The sequence below is a fragment of the Delphinus delphis genome, chromosome 20 (assembly GCF_949987515.2).
Source record: "Delphinus delphis chromosome 20, mDelDel1.2, whole genome shotgun sequence".
Lineage (NCBI taxonomy): Eukaryota > Metazoa > Chordata > Mammalia > Artiodactyla > Delphinidae > Delphinus > Delphinus delphis.
Window position 1 is genome coordinate 9,157,649 of NC_082702.1, and position 14,799 is coordinate 9,172,447.

Genomic DNA, 14,799 nt, shown 5'->3' on the forward strand with positions numbered 1-14,799 from the left:
GCCACGCGGCGAGCCCGGGAGGTCCGGTCTCGGCTAACAGCTGATTCTTCCCGGGATCCCGGGCCGCCGCCTTCGGCACTCAGGGGACCGGATCTTCCCTCCTGGACCCAAGAGCCTGGCCCCCCTCTTCCCGGAGCTCTGTCATCCGGCCCCCAGACTCAGGCTCCCCAGCTCTCCGTTTCCAGGACCCAGGCACCCCAGGTCCCCGCCTCCCGGATCTGCGCCACCAGGACCTAGCCTCTTGAAGACCTCTGCCGCCTGGGCGCCTTCAGCCTTCCGGAGCCAAGGACCCCAGGTCCCAGCTTGAGAAACGCCCGTATTCCTAACCCCCAGGGTAAAGAACCCCAGGTGCTCCCACCTCCCAGCTTTCACCGCCGGGCGCAAACGAAGAGCAGAGGAGCCCCAGAGCCCAGCCTAGGGAATCTCAAACACTCCAGCTTCCAAGAGACAAGGAACTTAAGCGCTGTGAACTCACAACTCCAGGGAACCCTCCAAAGTTCCAGCCTCCAGGCTCTGTTAACTTAACAAAGTTTCAAGGAACGAGAGCGTCCTGGGAAGGAGCCCCAAGCGCTCCCAGCTTCCAGGCTCTGAGGAACCCCGGGGCGTTCATCATGGTGGCCGATCCGCCTAAGGGAGACCCCAAGGAGTACGCGGCGGCGGAGCCCACCGCCAACGGTGTCTCGGCGTTGGTCCCCCTAGAGGACCTCGGCTCGGCAAAAGGCGGCTGTTGCGGCTCCGGGGACCAGGTGCGCCGCTGCCTTCGCGCCAACCTGCTGGTGCTGCTGACAGTGGTGGCAGTGGTGGCGGGCGTGGCTCTGGGGCTGGGGGTCTCAGGGGCCGGCGGCGCGCTAGCGCTGGGACCAGCGCGCCTGGAGGCCTTTGCCTTCCCGGGCGAGCTGCTGCTGCGCCTGCTGAAGATGATTATCTTGCCGCTGGTGGTGTGCAGCCTGATCGGCGGCGCGGCCAGCCTGGACCCGAGCGCGCTCGGCCGCCTGGGCGCCTGGGCGCTGCTCTTTTTCCTGGTTACTACACTGCTAGCGTCGGCGCTCGGCGTGGGCTTGGCGCTCGCACTGCAGCCGGGCGCCGCCTTCGCCGCCATCAACAGCTCCGTCGAGGCCACGGGCTCCGTGGAAGAGGCCCCCAGCAAGGAGGTGCTCGATTCGTTCCTGGATCTTGTGAGGTCAGACCCCGCCCGCCCGGTGGAGGGGTTAGGGGAAGGGGGTGGGTGCTTCAGCCTTGTGGGGAGGGGACGCGTGTTGGCTGGAGTCGCCACGTGGACGGAAGGGGGGTTTTGGGTCCTCCGTGTCCGGGATATCCCCAGGGCCTCAGGAAAACAGGATGGGATAGTTGGGGGGAGCTCTGGCCCCTTGAGGGTCAGGGTACAGAGGGTGAGAACAGACTCCTGGAGGAGATTTCTAAATATGGGGGCCTGCGTACATAAGCGGGACCCCACAGGAGGGTGATAGGGGCGTGGAAGTCTTATAGAGGGAGAAGTGATGCTTGGCGGGGTTGAGGGGGACATAAGAGGGTCTCTGCTGTGAGGGGGGAGGATCCTGAGGGGAACTTGGAAGGGGATCTTTGGGTGGCCAAGGGCCCCAGGATGGGGCTTCTGGAGAAAGGTTTAAGTCCAGTGTCTGGAAGTTCTGGGAGCCCTGGGTAAGGGACTCCTGCAGGACCTGAAGAGATCAGAATGACCCCCAACCAGGCCCTCTTCCCACGTGGTTCCCCACACCACGTGTCCCCCAGACAAAGCCAGGTCCTTTTTTCAGCCTCTTTTCTCCACCCAGTTCAGCTGGGCAGGACCCTGGCTTCCCCTTTTTATGTTCCTGGTAGGTAAGTCCTGCCACCTCCACAAACTTTCCATCCCATTTCCTGCTCTGTCTGGTACCCGGCCGCCCTCCCCTCGCACTAGGCTGCTCAGAAAGGGGGCAGATTCTTTCCTTTCGGGCCTCTGCTCCCCTCCCCTCCAGAATGGCTCTTTCCCCCCTTTTAAGGAGGGCAGACTGCTGGATCCACATGGCCTTGCCTTTGAGGCCTGATGATTCAGTGTCGCCAGGTTGTTTGGGGACTTCCTGGAAGTGGGGGAAGGAAATGACGAGTCACGGAACAGGGTTCCCCTCAGTCTCTTGGGGCATCAGTGCAGGCTGATATTGGGGGGAGGCTTGGTGTCCAGAAATTACAGTGGGTGGGCACCTCCTGGCTGGGGGAGATTAGCTGTGTCCTGAACCCAGCCCTGGCTGGCCTGGGTGGGTACGGGCCGACCTGCAGACGGGCACACCCACTTGAAGTTTGTTTATGTGTGCAAGCTTCCCCGTTGTGCCCAAATCCACGTAACTCATTTGGCCAGCCACTCGGCGACTTAGCTGGAACATCTCAGAGCCACCCAACGTTATGAGCCACTGACACACAACTGGCCACGGGCACGCAGACGCTCACCGATGCCACTGACCACACCAACATGTGGAACACTGCCTAAACACAGCTCAGGAGCACATGCACACTCACATACGTGCCTACAGGGCCACACATATCTGAACACTAACCTGCACCCCCCAACCGGATACCAACACCTGATAAACTACCAACCACCACCAGCAGCTGCGCACCCACGTCTTTGGTGAGAGGGAAGATCCGAGTGGCTCGGACTGTGGCACCAGCTGGCTGGTTTCAAATCCCAGTTTTGCCACTTCCTAACGGCAAGTTTCTTCACCTGTCAGTGCCTCGGCTTCCCTTTCTGTGAAATGGGGATAATAGTGCAGGGCCCTGAGGGCTGTCAGGAGAATTAAATGAGTTGATTTATAGAAAGCACTTAGTACAGCGCCGGTAGTCACCTTGGCTGTTAGTTTTGTCTTGCCCTGAGGTACACGGGGCCACTGTCCGACTCCCTCACATGCTCAGTGGGGTTTAATGCACGCTGCTGCACGCTTAATCACACCCAGACACCCTCACACGAGAGTGGCTGCATAAACACAAAGGCGCATTCACAACAACACAGTCAATCCTTGTCGCTTTCTCACCACCTCTTCCCTAACACACCCAGATCTTCCCCACAGCCTGCAACCCCCCAGCAGCCCCCAGGGCCAGCCCTTTCCTCAGGCCTCCAGGAGGAAGTGGCTGATGCAAGGTGTCCAGAGTATTGAGGGTGCCGAGTGTGGGATGGAGCCAGGCCCCGTAACCCTGCCCCAGCCTGCCTTGGGAAGCGGGCATTCCTCACCCTCAATCCACATTCCCTCTGGGCTAGAACACCAGCCTCCGGGGCCCCAGGATTCCAGCTGAGACTCTGCACACCCTGGAAAGATGTGCAGGCCCAGGTCCATCTCTACCTGTCTGAACCTGGCTGAGGCATGGGTGAGGACCGCATTTGGGTACAGATGGGGCCTCCAAGGTTCCCCTCACCCCAAGAGGCCAACCCAGTTCCCCTGACCTCCTCCTGTGGTATCTAATACCCCCCCCCCCACCATGTTTATCTCTGCAGAAATATCTTCCCCTCCAACCTGGTGTCCGCAGCCTTCCGCTCAGTGAGTCCTCTGGGGTGTCCCTCAGGGTTGGGGGGTGGGCAGGGAGGGAGACAGCCAGTTCCAGCCCCTTGGTGCCTGGAAAAACGCACGTGCCCACATATTGACAGGCCATATTGCAGGGCTCCTGGGCAATTTATGAATGAAACCCATCCACGCCCCTCATGAGAATATGGGTTCTGAGTCCCCTCTGGGTTCTAATTCTAGCTGTGTGACCCTAAGCAAGTGCCTTTACCTCTCTGAGCCTCAGTTTCCGCCTCTGGAAAATGGGGGTATGAATAGTCCTACTGCAGCAGGGTTGCTGGTGGGATGGAATGAGATCACGTTTAAGGGAAGCTTAGGGCGGGCTTTGAGTATTGTCAGTGCCAGGATGGGGTGGGGGAGCCTCGATGACAATTGATGCTGACTCTTCCCAACCCCACCTGCAGTACGCTACCTCCTATAAGGAGAGATTGTTCAACGGAACCCAGGTGAAGGTAAGAGCTGGGAAGGCGGTGGGGGACCCTGCACCTTGGTTTTTCCATTTTGTTCTTACCCTGGCCTCGTCTGCCTTCTGGGTCTTCTTTTTTATTTATTATTTTTATTTTTGGCTGTGTTGGGTCTTCGTTGCTGCGCTCTCTAGTTGCGGCGAATGGGGGCTACTCTTTGTTGCGGTGCGCGGGCTTCTCATTGTGGTGGCTTCTCTTCTTGCGGAGCACGGGCTCTAGGTGCGTGGACTTCGGTAGTTGTGGCACGCGGGCTCAGTAGTTGTGGCTCGCGGGCTCTAGAGCACAGCCTCAGTAGTTGTGGCGCACGGACTTAGTTGCTCTGCAGCACGTGGGATCTTCCCGGACCAGGGCTCGAACCTGTGTCCCCTGCATTGGCAGGCGATTCTGAACCGCTGTGCCACCAGGGAAGTCCCCTGGGTCCTCTAACATTTGGGCACAATCTGTTTTAAACTCTCTGAAGCCCCTCCCCAATTTCTGTCTTTTCTGCCTTTCTGGAATCTCCATTTTGTCCTCTCTTCTCCCTCCCCACAGCCACACTCAGGTCCAGGCTCCTCTTTTCCCCTCCCGCCCACCTTCAGCCTGGCAGCTGGAGAATTCTTTCCAAAGCACAAACCTGACCCAGTCTCTTTCTTGCCTAAAGCCCTGTCATATTCCCTAGTGCCCTCAGAAGAAAGCCTAGGCTCCTCGCCGTAGTCCCCGGGGCCCCTGTGAGGTCCTGCCCCTGCCCATCCACCCACCCAGCCTCATCTTGTGACTCTGCCTGGCCCATTCTGCTCCAGCCACAGTGAATTTCTTAATGTTCTTTGAATGCCTAAGTTAGAGTCATTTCAAGGTTGTTGCATATTGTTAACTCTCTCTAGAAGAGGGAACAATACCCCTCCCCTCCCTTTACCTTGTTCACCCCTGGTCTCCGGGTCTTAGCCCCTTCCTCCAGGAAGCCCTCCCTGATCCCCCTCCTCCAAGCTTGGCAGCACAGCCTTCCTTGGTTCCCATACTCCCCTGGGTTCCCCCGTCCCAGCCCTGTCCACTCTGGGTGGTCCCTGGACCTGGACTGTGAGCCTTGGGAGGATGGGGCCTGGGGAATGGTCTTGTCTCTGCTGGGTCCCAGCAGTGCGCAGGACAGGCCCTCAGTCACTGTGCAGGTTGACTGAACGGCCCCGCCCATCCCCATGTGTTCTTGCCCAAAGGTGCCCATGGGGGGTGAGGTAGAGGGTATGAACATCCTGGGCCTGGTGGTGTTTGCCATCATCTTTGGCGTGGCCCTGAGGAAGCTGGGGCCTGAGGGAGAGCTGCTCATCCGCTTCTTCAACTCCTTCAACGATGCCACCATGGTGCTGGTCTCCTGGATCATGTGGTAAGTGGTGGGAGAGGGGGCTGGTGAGGCGGGGTGGGGCGATCCTCTATCTGCTCCTTCGAACCAGACGGCCTAGATTCAAATCCAGCATCGACTCTTCCCTGGCTCTGTGACTTCAGGCAAGTGACTTACTCTCTCTGTGCCTCAGTTTCCTCATCTATAAGGTGAGGACAGTACTCTATGCCGTGAGAGCTGATACTGATCCTGGAACCTTCTTGATCCTATTGGAAGGTGACAAAAAGACCGCCGAGCTGCGGCCGCAGCCTGGCTAATGCATCCGTTTCTGAGATTTCACTGTCATCAAATGTTTTTGCCTTTGGATCAATAATGGAAAATAGTGCCTGCTTTATAGGTTTATAATTAAGATGACATGAGTGACTGAGGTGTAAGTAAAGCACTTAGAAAGTGTTTTAAATGTCTAGCACCTACTGAGCATTCAGTTAATGTCAGCTACGATCATCACCATTAGGTATGAGCTTTTGTTAAATGGCCTCAGATAATGAGGGAAAAAAACACGTGCAGAGGCCTTCAGCTTCACCCTTGCCACCTCCCCTGTCTCATCTCCACATGGTGTCACACTGATTCTCAGGACCCATCCTGGATCAGAAGGTCAGAAATCAGGAGGTGGGTTAGGGCTGCTGCCTTTTTACCAAATCTCCCCCAGCCCCAACCCTGATTCCAGGGTAGCTGACATCTACGAAGCTGCTGTGTGGAAGTAATAGAAACACTTGGTGTGTGGGTAAGGGCAGGCTCTGCAGCTGGGCAGCCTGAGTTCCTATCCCGACGCTGCTACTTCCCAGCTGTGCGCCCTACGACAAGTTACTTATCCCGCCGTGCCTCAGTTTCCCCATCTGGAAAACGGCGTTGATAGTACCAGGCACGAGTGAGTTAATATGTGTAAAGTTCTTGGGACAGTGCCTGACCTATAGCGTGCCTACAGTAAACAAGCTTAGTTAATATTTGTCAAGTACTTGTATAATTTCTGGGCACATCTCACTGGCTAGAACCTGGGCATTTGGCCAAACCTAGGTGCACAGGTGGCTGGGAAATGGTGCTTTTCTTCTGTAACTAAAGAGGAGAAGGGGTTTGGAGACAAGTAGCCATAGCGATCAGGCAATCAGGGAAGTGATGTTGGGAGCCCTCCTGGCTGGGAGACACATGCAACCCCTGGGATCTTCCCTCCAGGAGAGGGTGATGATAAATTCCAGCGGAAGCCTATAGACTTCACTTATTGTGTACAAAAAGCTTTCAGCTCATTTCCACTGGCATCTCATTTCATCCTCCCAAGATTCCTATGAGGTTGGTAGCATTACGGCCCCTGTTTTATAGACCTATTTGATTTTAATTCAATGATAGCGGCAAGAGATTCAAACTAGGAGCTCCCTTGTGGGGTTGTGGTGAAGACTCAATCCCGTTCAAGGGCTCGGCACATCATAAATGCTTCATACCTGGGAGTTGTCATTAAGACATGAGCCACGGTTTTATTTTTCATGGTGAGAGAGTGTATTGGTTTATGTCATATTAGCTGCTGTAACAAACAAACCCAGAATATGTAAATGATATGCACGGTGGGTGTTTCTTCCCTGGTCGTGTGTTAAGTCCAAATCTGGTGGGTGACTCCACTCCGAATGGTTGATGGAAGCACCCAAACTTCTTTTATCTCCCAGTGGCGCTATGTTCAAGGGGAGGGAATGGAGGATGGCAGGGGAGGTGCCCGAACATCAGCCCACGTTGCTATGGGCGCTTCCTGACTTGGAGGGAGGCTGAGAAGTGTGGTCAGGCCATGAGCCCAGCACAATGCCTGGCCCTGGGTGGGCACATGGTCAGAGGTGGCGACCTGTCTCCTGGGTAATTAGGTATGCCCCTGTGGGCATCTTGTTCCTGGTGGCCGGCAAGATCATGGAGATGGAGGACGTGGGGATGCTCTTCGCCAGTCTCGGCAAATACATCCTGTGCTGCCTGCTTGGCCACGCCATCCACGGGCTTCTGGTGCTGCCGTTCATCTACTTCTTCTTCACCCGCAAGAACCCCTACCGGTTCCTGTGGGGCATCATGACGCCGCTGGCCACTGCCTTTGGGACCTCCTCCAGGTGTGACCTTGGGGCAGACCAGGGCAGGGTTTTTAAGCTTAAGGGGCCTGGAGCAGGCATCAGATGTCTAAAGACCCCTGAAATTTTGTCTAGGGACATGGGATCTGGGTAGAGGGAAACCCCCCCCCCCCCACCATTAGGAAACTACTGCCTTGGAGATTTATTCCTTCCTTCCTGAGAACCCCTCCGCATCCCAAGGCCTGGCCTTGGGGGACTCTAGTCTTTACCCTGGATCCAACCTCTAAAAGCTCCTTCCGCCTCTCCTGAGTAGTTTGTCCATCTCTGCGGGCCCTGTCCCCTCAGGATCCAACCCTCCCTATAGCAGCATCCCCAAGAGTACAGTAATTCTTAGTCGAGGTCTGTTATTGGTAGAGATGGGGAAGGGGTGTGAGTCAGTGAGCGCTCAGACATTCTAGAATTTAGTTATGAATTTTTACGTGTATTTTAAGGAGTAGCCCTTGGTAATCTCCCAGGGGTCCAAGATTCCCTATATTTTGGAATGCTTCCATTCTGTGGGATCCCTAGTGCCTTCTGGCTCTGAGAAGAGAAGGGCATGGCGAGCCGGGGAGGGCTAAGGGGTGTGGGTGGAGACCCCGGGGAAGCAGAGGTCTAGGCTGGTGGGCAGAGCTTGCGCCTGAGATGAGGTGCTGTGTGGGTGGGGCCTGGTCCAGGGGATGGTCAGGGGAGGTAGGTGGGGCGTGGCTTGAGCGGTGGGCGGGGCCCGGTCGGGCTGGCCAGGTGAGCTCGCGCCAACTCAGATCTGCGGTCCCCTCGCAGCTCCGCCACGCTGCCGCTGATGATGAAGTGCGTGGAGGAGAAGAACGGCGTGGCCAAGCACATCAGCCGCTTCATTCTGCCCATCGGTGCCACTGTCAACATGGACGGTGCCGCGCTCTTCCAGTGTGTGGCGGCAGTGTTCATTGCACAGCTCAATCAGCGATCCTTGGACTTCATGAAGATTATCACTATCCTGTGAGTGCGGGGGGGCTGCGGCTAGGACCCCCAAGGCACCTGACCCCTCCCTTGAGAATGGACACGAGCTGGGAGGAGCAGCCCCACCCCCACAGCTTCTCCCATTACCGAGCGGCCTCTCCCTGACCTCTCCTCTCCTCCCCCAGGGTCACCGCCACAGCATCCAGTGTGGGCGCCGCGGGCATCCCCGCCGGAGGTGTCCTCACTTTGGCCATCATCCTCGAGGCGGTCAGCCTGCCGGTTCACGACATCTCCTTGATCTTGGCTGTGGACTGGCTAGTGTGAGTGTGGTTCGAGGGTTCGGGGGGCTCAGGGGTACTCCTGAGAAAGGGGACGAGCAAGAGGGTCATTGAGAGCCTCTGAGCAGAAGAGAGGAAGGAAGGGGTTCTAGAAGAAAGGGGAGGGGACCTTACCTTGAGTGTTCCAATCAGAGGGAAGAAAGGGATCTTTGGGGTTCCAAGAGGAACCCCAGAAAGGTAGCATGTCCCAGTGGTTAATAGAGCAGACTCTTAGACCAGGCTCCCAGAGCCACTGTTGCTAGCTCTAATGACCTTGGGCAAGTGCTTAATCTCCCTGTGTCTCAGTTTCTCCATCTGTAAAATGGAGAGAATAGTTCCTCCTGGAGGATTAGATGACTTAATACACGCAGCTTTCTTAGAACTACTTAGAACAGTAAGTAGAAAATGCGACGTAATTGTTAACTATCATGATTAAGCTGTTAAGAGTGTAAAAGGTTAGAAGACAGTCTGGCTTCAAAAGTTAGAGAGTTACCATGTGTCTTAGCAATACCACTCCTAGGTTTAAACCCAAGAGAATTGAAAACACGTGCACGAAAACTTGCACGTGAATGTTCACAGCAGCACTTTTTTTTTTTTTAATTCAACACCTTTTTAAAAAAATTAATTTACTTATTTGGCTGAGTCAGGTCTCCGTTGTGGCAGGCGGGCTCTCTAACGGTGCATGGGTTCTAGAGCACAGGCTCAGTAGTTGCGGCACATGGGCTTAGTTGCCCCGAGGCATGTGGGATCTTAGTTCCCCGACCAGGCATCGAACCTGCGTCCCCTGCATTGGAAGGCAGAGTCTTAACCACTGGACCACCAGGGAAGTCCTCATAGCAGCACTATTCATAATAGTGAACAGGTAGAAACAACCCAAATACCTATCAATTGATGAATGGATAAACAAAGTGTCATATGTCCACACAATGGAATATTATTCAGCAATAAAATGGAATGAAGCAGTGATACAATCGTACATGCTACGACATATGACCCTTGAAAATATTATGCTCAGTGAAAGAAGCCAGACAAAAAGGACCACATTGTATATGATTCCATTTACATGAACTGTTCAGAATAGGCAAATCTATAGACAGAAAGTAGATTAGTGGTTGCCTAGAGCTGGGGGATGGGAGGAGATGGGGGATAACTGCTTAATGGATACGAGGGTTTCTTTCTGGAGTGATGAAAATATTCTGGAATTAAATAGTGGTGATTGGTGCACAACCCTGAATAAACTAAAAACCACTGGGTTGTATTCTTTTAAAGGGTGAATTTTATGGTATGTGAATTGTATCTCAGTTTTTTTAAATGGGAGCAGAAGGACCTGAGGGAGAACTTAGTATTTCAGAAGAAGAAAGAGGCATTGATGGGTCCTCTGGGGCCCCAAGGAAAGGGAGGCATGATTTTTTTTGAGGTTCCAGAAGGAACAAATCTTGTATTTGATTGGAAGAAGGATCTTTGGGGATTCAGGGAGGATGGAGGAGATCTTTGGGGTCCTAAGGCAGAGAAAGCCTGACGGGACACTTGGGATTGTAGGGGAAGGAAGGTGGGTAGGAGGCTTCTGGGGTTCTAGAGGAAAAGATCTTTAAGGTTCTAGAGGAAGGGATATTTGGGATCCTGGGAGGATGGAGGGATGAGCTCCTAAGAGGAGTAGAACAGGGTTCTGTGAAGGAGGGCATGATGGGGACTTGAAGGTAACAGGCAGGGAGAGGGGAGAGAGTTGGGCCCTGACCCTTCCCCTCCCACTCACTTCCCCCTCACTGTTCCCCCTTCAGCGACCGGTCCTGTACTGTCCTCAACGTGGAAGGTGACGCCTTTGGGGCAGGACTCCTCCAAAATTACGTGGATCGCACAGAGTCCCGCAGTTCAGTGCCCGAGCTGATCCATGTGAAGAGTGAGGCGCCCTTGGCTGCGCTGCCGGACCACACCGAGGAAGGGAACCCTCTCCTCAAACGCTGTCCCGGACCTGCTGGGGACGCTGACACCTGTGAGAAGGAATCAGTCATGTAAATCCCAGTAGGGACCCTCCCTGCCCCAGTCGGGGGGTGGGGTGCTTTGGACATTGGAATCATGCGGCATGGATGAACGGACAAACAGGGCCTCTTGGAGAGTCCCACCCACACACTCGGGGAGCCACAGGCCTCAGCTTCCCTCCCTGCCATGAGATCTGGGAGGCCTCACTGCTGGGGTATATGCGTTTGCTTGTGTGGGTGTGACTGTCTGTCCCCAAATCTCCCCAGTCGTCAACTCCTGTCCTCACCCAAGGCTGGGAAACAGTAAGATGGAGAAATAGCGGCCTCCACACCCCATCCTGGGAGCCTGCATGGCCTCGTGTCTCAGGGCACAGGGCACCATGGGAAATTCTTCCCTCTTCGAGCAGAAGGATGTTCTGACAGGTTGCTGGCTCCTTTGATGGTTATTTTGGTGGCTGTAGCTCTAGCTGTGTGTGTGTGTGTGTGTGTGTGTGTGTGTGTGTGTGTGTGTGTGTGTGTGTGTGTTCTGTGACTCTCCACGGTACAATCCCACCCTGTCCCCAGGCCCTCTGTTCCCTTCACAGTAACAGAAACACTCCCGGGAACCCTGAGGGGAGACTGAGGACACACACTGCTGTTACTCCAAAGGATGCTTTTCAGCAATAAAATTGTCAAGTGTATCTAATCAGATGTTTTCAAGAGTTTGACTAAAAGTGCTAGCCACACAGAAAACAACAACAAAATGATAAATTGGACTTCATTGAAATAAAATATCCGTTCATCGAAAAACACGCAGCCAAAAAATAAAAAAATATATATACACACGCAGCACTGTTGGAAACCACAGTGAGATACCACTACACACACTTATTGGCATGGCAACAAACAAAAGCAATACCAAGTGCTGATGAGAATGTGGAACTGGACAGAGCCTATGCATTGCTGGTGGGAATGCAAAATGGTCCAGTCACTTTGGAAAATCCCTGGGCACTTTAGGGCTTCCCTGGTGGCACAGTGGTTAAGAGTCCGCCTGCCGATGCAGGGGACAAGGGTTCGTGCCCCGGCCCGGGAAGATCCCACATGCCGCGGAGCGGCTGGGCCCGTGAGCCATGGCTGCTGAGCCTGCGCGTCCAGAGCCTGTACTCCGCAGCGGGAGAGGCCACAGCGGTGAGAGGCCCGCATACCGCAAAAAAAACCCCCCAAAACTGGGCACTTTAATATCAAAGTGTATTTTAAAATATCTGCTTACCATGGGGCTCATGAGTCCTGCTCCTGGGGATTTACCCAAGAGAAATGAAAGCTATTCACACAAAAGCTGGTACACAAATGTTATAGCTGCTCTCTGTAATTGCCAAAATTTAGAAACACATCAATTGGATTAGCTGGTACAATCATCATTCGATGGAGGCCTGCTGGGCAAAAAAAGTGTTGATATACTCAACATGATGCATCTCACAGATTAACATTTTGAGTGAAAGGAACCAGAAATAGTACATGCCTTATAATTCCATTTATAAATGAAGGTCTAGAACAGGCTAAACTGGTCTATGGTGAGAGAAATCGGAACAGTGGTGACCTACGAGGATCTATATATAGATCAGGAGAGGGCACAAGGGGACTTTCTATGACACAGCAAATGTCCTATATCTTGATAGGACGGATGCTTACACAGGTGTAAACGTTTGGAAAAATAAACTAACCAGTACACTTAAGATGTGTGCAGTATGTACCCTAGGTACGTTAGCTTCCAGTTAAAAATTTTGTCCCACCTGCGGTAAATTCATTTCCAACTATAACCACCTCCATGGGAATGCAGTTACCCCTTGATAACTCTCACTATCCTAATAGTCCCAATAATGACTCGCGCTTTTTTTTTTTTTTAAACCCCCAATTTGCTGTTTGAATCAAAAACCTGTTCTGCAACTGTTTTCAGTTCTATCTGAGTCCTGGACGACACCAGTCAAGACTCACCTGTTCTAACAGGATCCTGTCTTGTGCATTGTTGAAGCAGGTTACTCGTGACCGATATTCTCTCCCCCTTCCTAGGTCCCTATGTAGACTTCTGCCAGGTGCCTGGAGGTACCACCAATTATAGATGTTACAGCTTTAGCACCTTTTTTGGGTTTATGTAGTTACTTCTCCGGATCATTGCTGTGTGGCAGGGAAATATCATTCATATCTGATTCTGTGCAAAATTGTGTATTGCACACAAACATAGCCACTGATGAGTTCATTAAGTGTTGAATAAATTAAGTAATTGTTTTCAATGATTTCTATTATGCCAGAAACCTTAGTGGGTTGTTACAGAAGTGTTTAATAAGAGTGTTAAATGATCTTTGGGGAAATCAGTTGGGGTTTTTGGATGGAGCTAGGAGTGCATTATTTTCCTCACTTGAAATAGCTGTTTACTGCCCAATTTTCTATTTCATGCTTTTGGGAGAATGGATGAAATTTAGATGATGAGGGATGCCTATTTAAAGAGATACACACCTACACATGTAATATTTTGCATGTACAATCTATGTAGAAAATATATGTACATAAAACTGGGCCATGTTCCACCAAACGGTACTTACCCATTTTTAAATTTCCTTAAAAATTTTTTTAATTAAAAAATTTTCTTTTATTTTGGCCACACTGTGCGGCTTGCAGGATCTTAGTTCCTCCACCAGGGATTGAACCCGGGCCATGGCAGTGAAAGCGCAGAGTCCCAACCACTGGACCACCAGGGAATTCCCACTTACCAAATTTTTTCTATTCCATTTTTAAAAATTGAAGTATAGTTGATTTACGATGTTGTGTTAATTTCTGATATACAGCAGAGTGATTCAGTTACACACACACACACACACACACACACACATATATATACTTTTTTTCATATTCTTTTCTATTATGGTTTATCACAGGATATTGAACATAGTTCCCCATGCTATACAGTAGGACCTTGTTTATCCATTCTGTATATACCAGTTTGCATCTGCTAATCCCAAACTCCCACCCATCTCTCCCACACCCCCTGCCCCCTTGGTAACCACAAGTCTGTTCTCTATGTTTGTGAGTGTGCTTCGTAGATAGGTTCATTTGTGTCATATTTTAGAAAGATATGGAACGCTTCGCGAATTTGCGTGTCATCTCGTGCAGGGGCCAAGCTAATCTCTGTATCATTCCAATGTTAGTGTATGTGCTGTCAAAGCAAGCACTCTATTCCATTTTTTTAAAGTGCTGAGCACGTGCCATTAGTTTGCCTAAAATGCTGATCTAGGTCATATAGAAAGACTGGAGCCATGTCATGCCTCCTCGGTATTGATAGGGTCTCAGGTGACTCCCAGACCCTGTCCCCACTAGGACGTGCACTCCAGGAGGAAGCCACCTTTGTCCTGCTCGCGGCTGCATGTCCAGAGCACAGCAGAGGTCCTGGCACATAGTAGGTACTCAATATTTGCAGAAGGAATGAATTGGGCTCCAGCTACAGAGCCTCCTCGCTACAAGAGGCTGTTGCCCTGGTGCAGACCCCGCTTCTGCTACCTACCAGCTATGTGACTTTGGGCAAGCACTGCCAGGTGTCACCATCTGGTGACAATGGCTCTGTTACGCCTCACCCAAAGGCCGCTGATGAAGGTTACATAAGAGCAGAAGAAAAAGCCCTGGAGAGCCACTCTCTGGAGCCTAGCCTCCATCTCCTCCCACCCTTTCTCCCCTGCCCCACCCACTCCTATTATTGGGACACCCCTCTTGCTTTTTCCCAAGGAGCCTGGTGTGGGAGGAAGGGCTCGGGCTGGCCTTGGATTGGGCTTGGGCCCGGGTTCAAGCTCAGAGTGACGGTCTGGCGGGCAGGCAGTGTCATGACTCAGCTCTGTCTTCTAGTGACAGATCAGTGTTTCTAGGCCATTTGGCCCCTCTCCGCCATCTGCTTTTTGGGGGTCAACCTTATTGAGGTATAATTTACACACAATAAATTGCATCCCTCAAAGCACACAACGGGATGGGTTTTGACAGATACATACACGCTTGGACATCCACCACTACAATCAAAACACACAGCATTCCTACTTGCCCCCAAACTTCCTCGTGCTCCTTTGTTGTCTTTCCCTCCGTCCCCTCCCAGGCCCGGGCCACAGCTGAT

At 52.6% G+C, this 14,799-nt stretch overlaps 2 protein-coding genes and 1 non-coding gene across 5 annotated transcripts in view; 1 reads left to right on the forward strand and 2 right to left on the reverse strand.

Annotated features, from left to right (window-relative positions):
• On the forward strand, nt 1-11,435 carry SLC1A5 (solute carrier family 1 member 5). The gene is made up of 8 exons (XM_059999575.1): nt 1-1,180; nt 3,476-3,518; nt 3,944-3,991; nt 5,191-5,357; nt 7,214-7,447; nt 8,225-8,419; nt 8,566-8,700; nt 10,476-11,435. The coding sequence occupies exons 1-8, from the start codon at nt 612-614 to the stop codon at nt 10,708-10,710; spliced, it is 1,626 nt and encodes a 541-aa protein (XP_059855558.1). The 5' UTR covers nt 1-611; the 3' UTR covers nt 10,711-11,435.
• FKRP (fukutin related protein) overlaps nt 10,574-14,799 on the reverse strand; it is a 15,428-nt gene continuing 11,202 nt past the window's right edge. For 2 of the 3 annotated variants that reach the window (XR_009517517.1, XR_009517515.1), the window contains one exon: nt 10,574-10,685. The gene's annotated coding sequence lies outside the window, so the exon portion shown is untranslated. Of the gene's footprint in view, nt 10,686-11,922; nt 12,016-14,799 lie in introns of those variants that run through there. The other variant, XR_009517518.1, reaches the window with a different exon arrangement.
• LOC132417398 (U6 spliceosomal RNA) lies at nt 13,774-13,876 on the reverse strand. Its single transcript, XR_009517834.1, has one exon. It is a non-coding gene; the product is annotated as a U6 spliceosomal RNA (small nuclear RNA).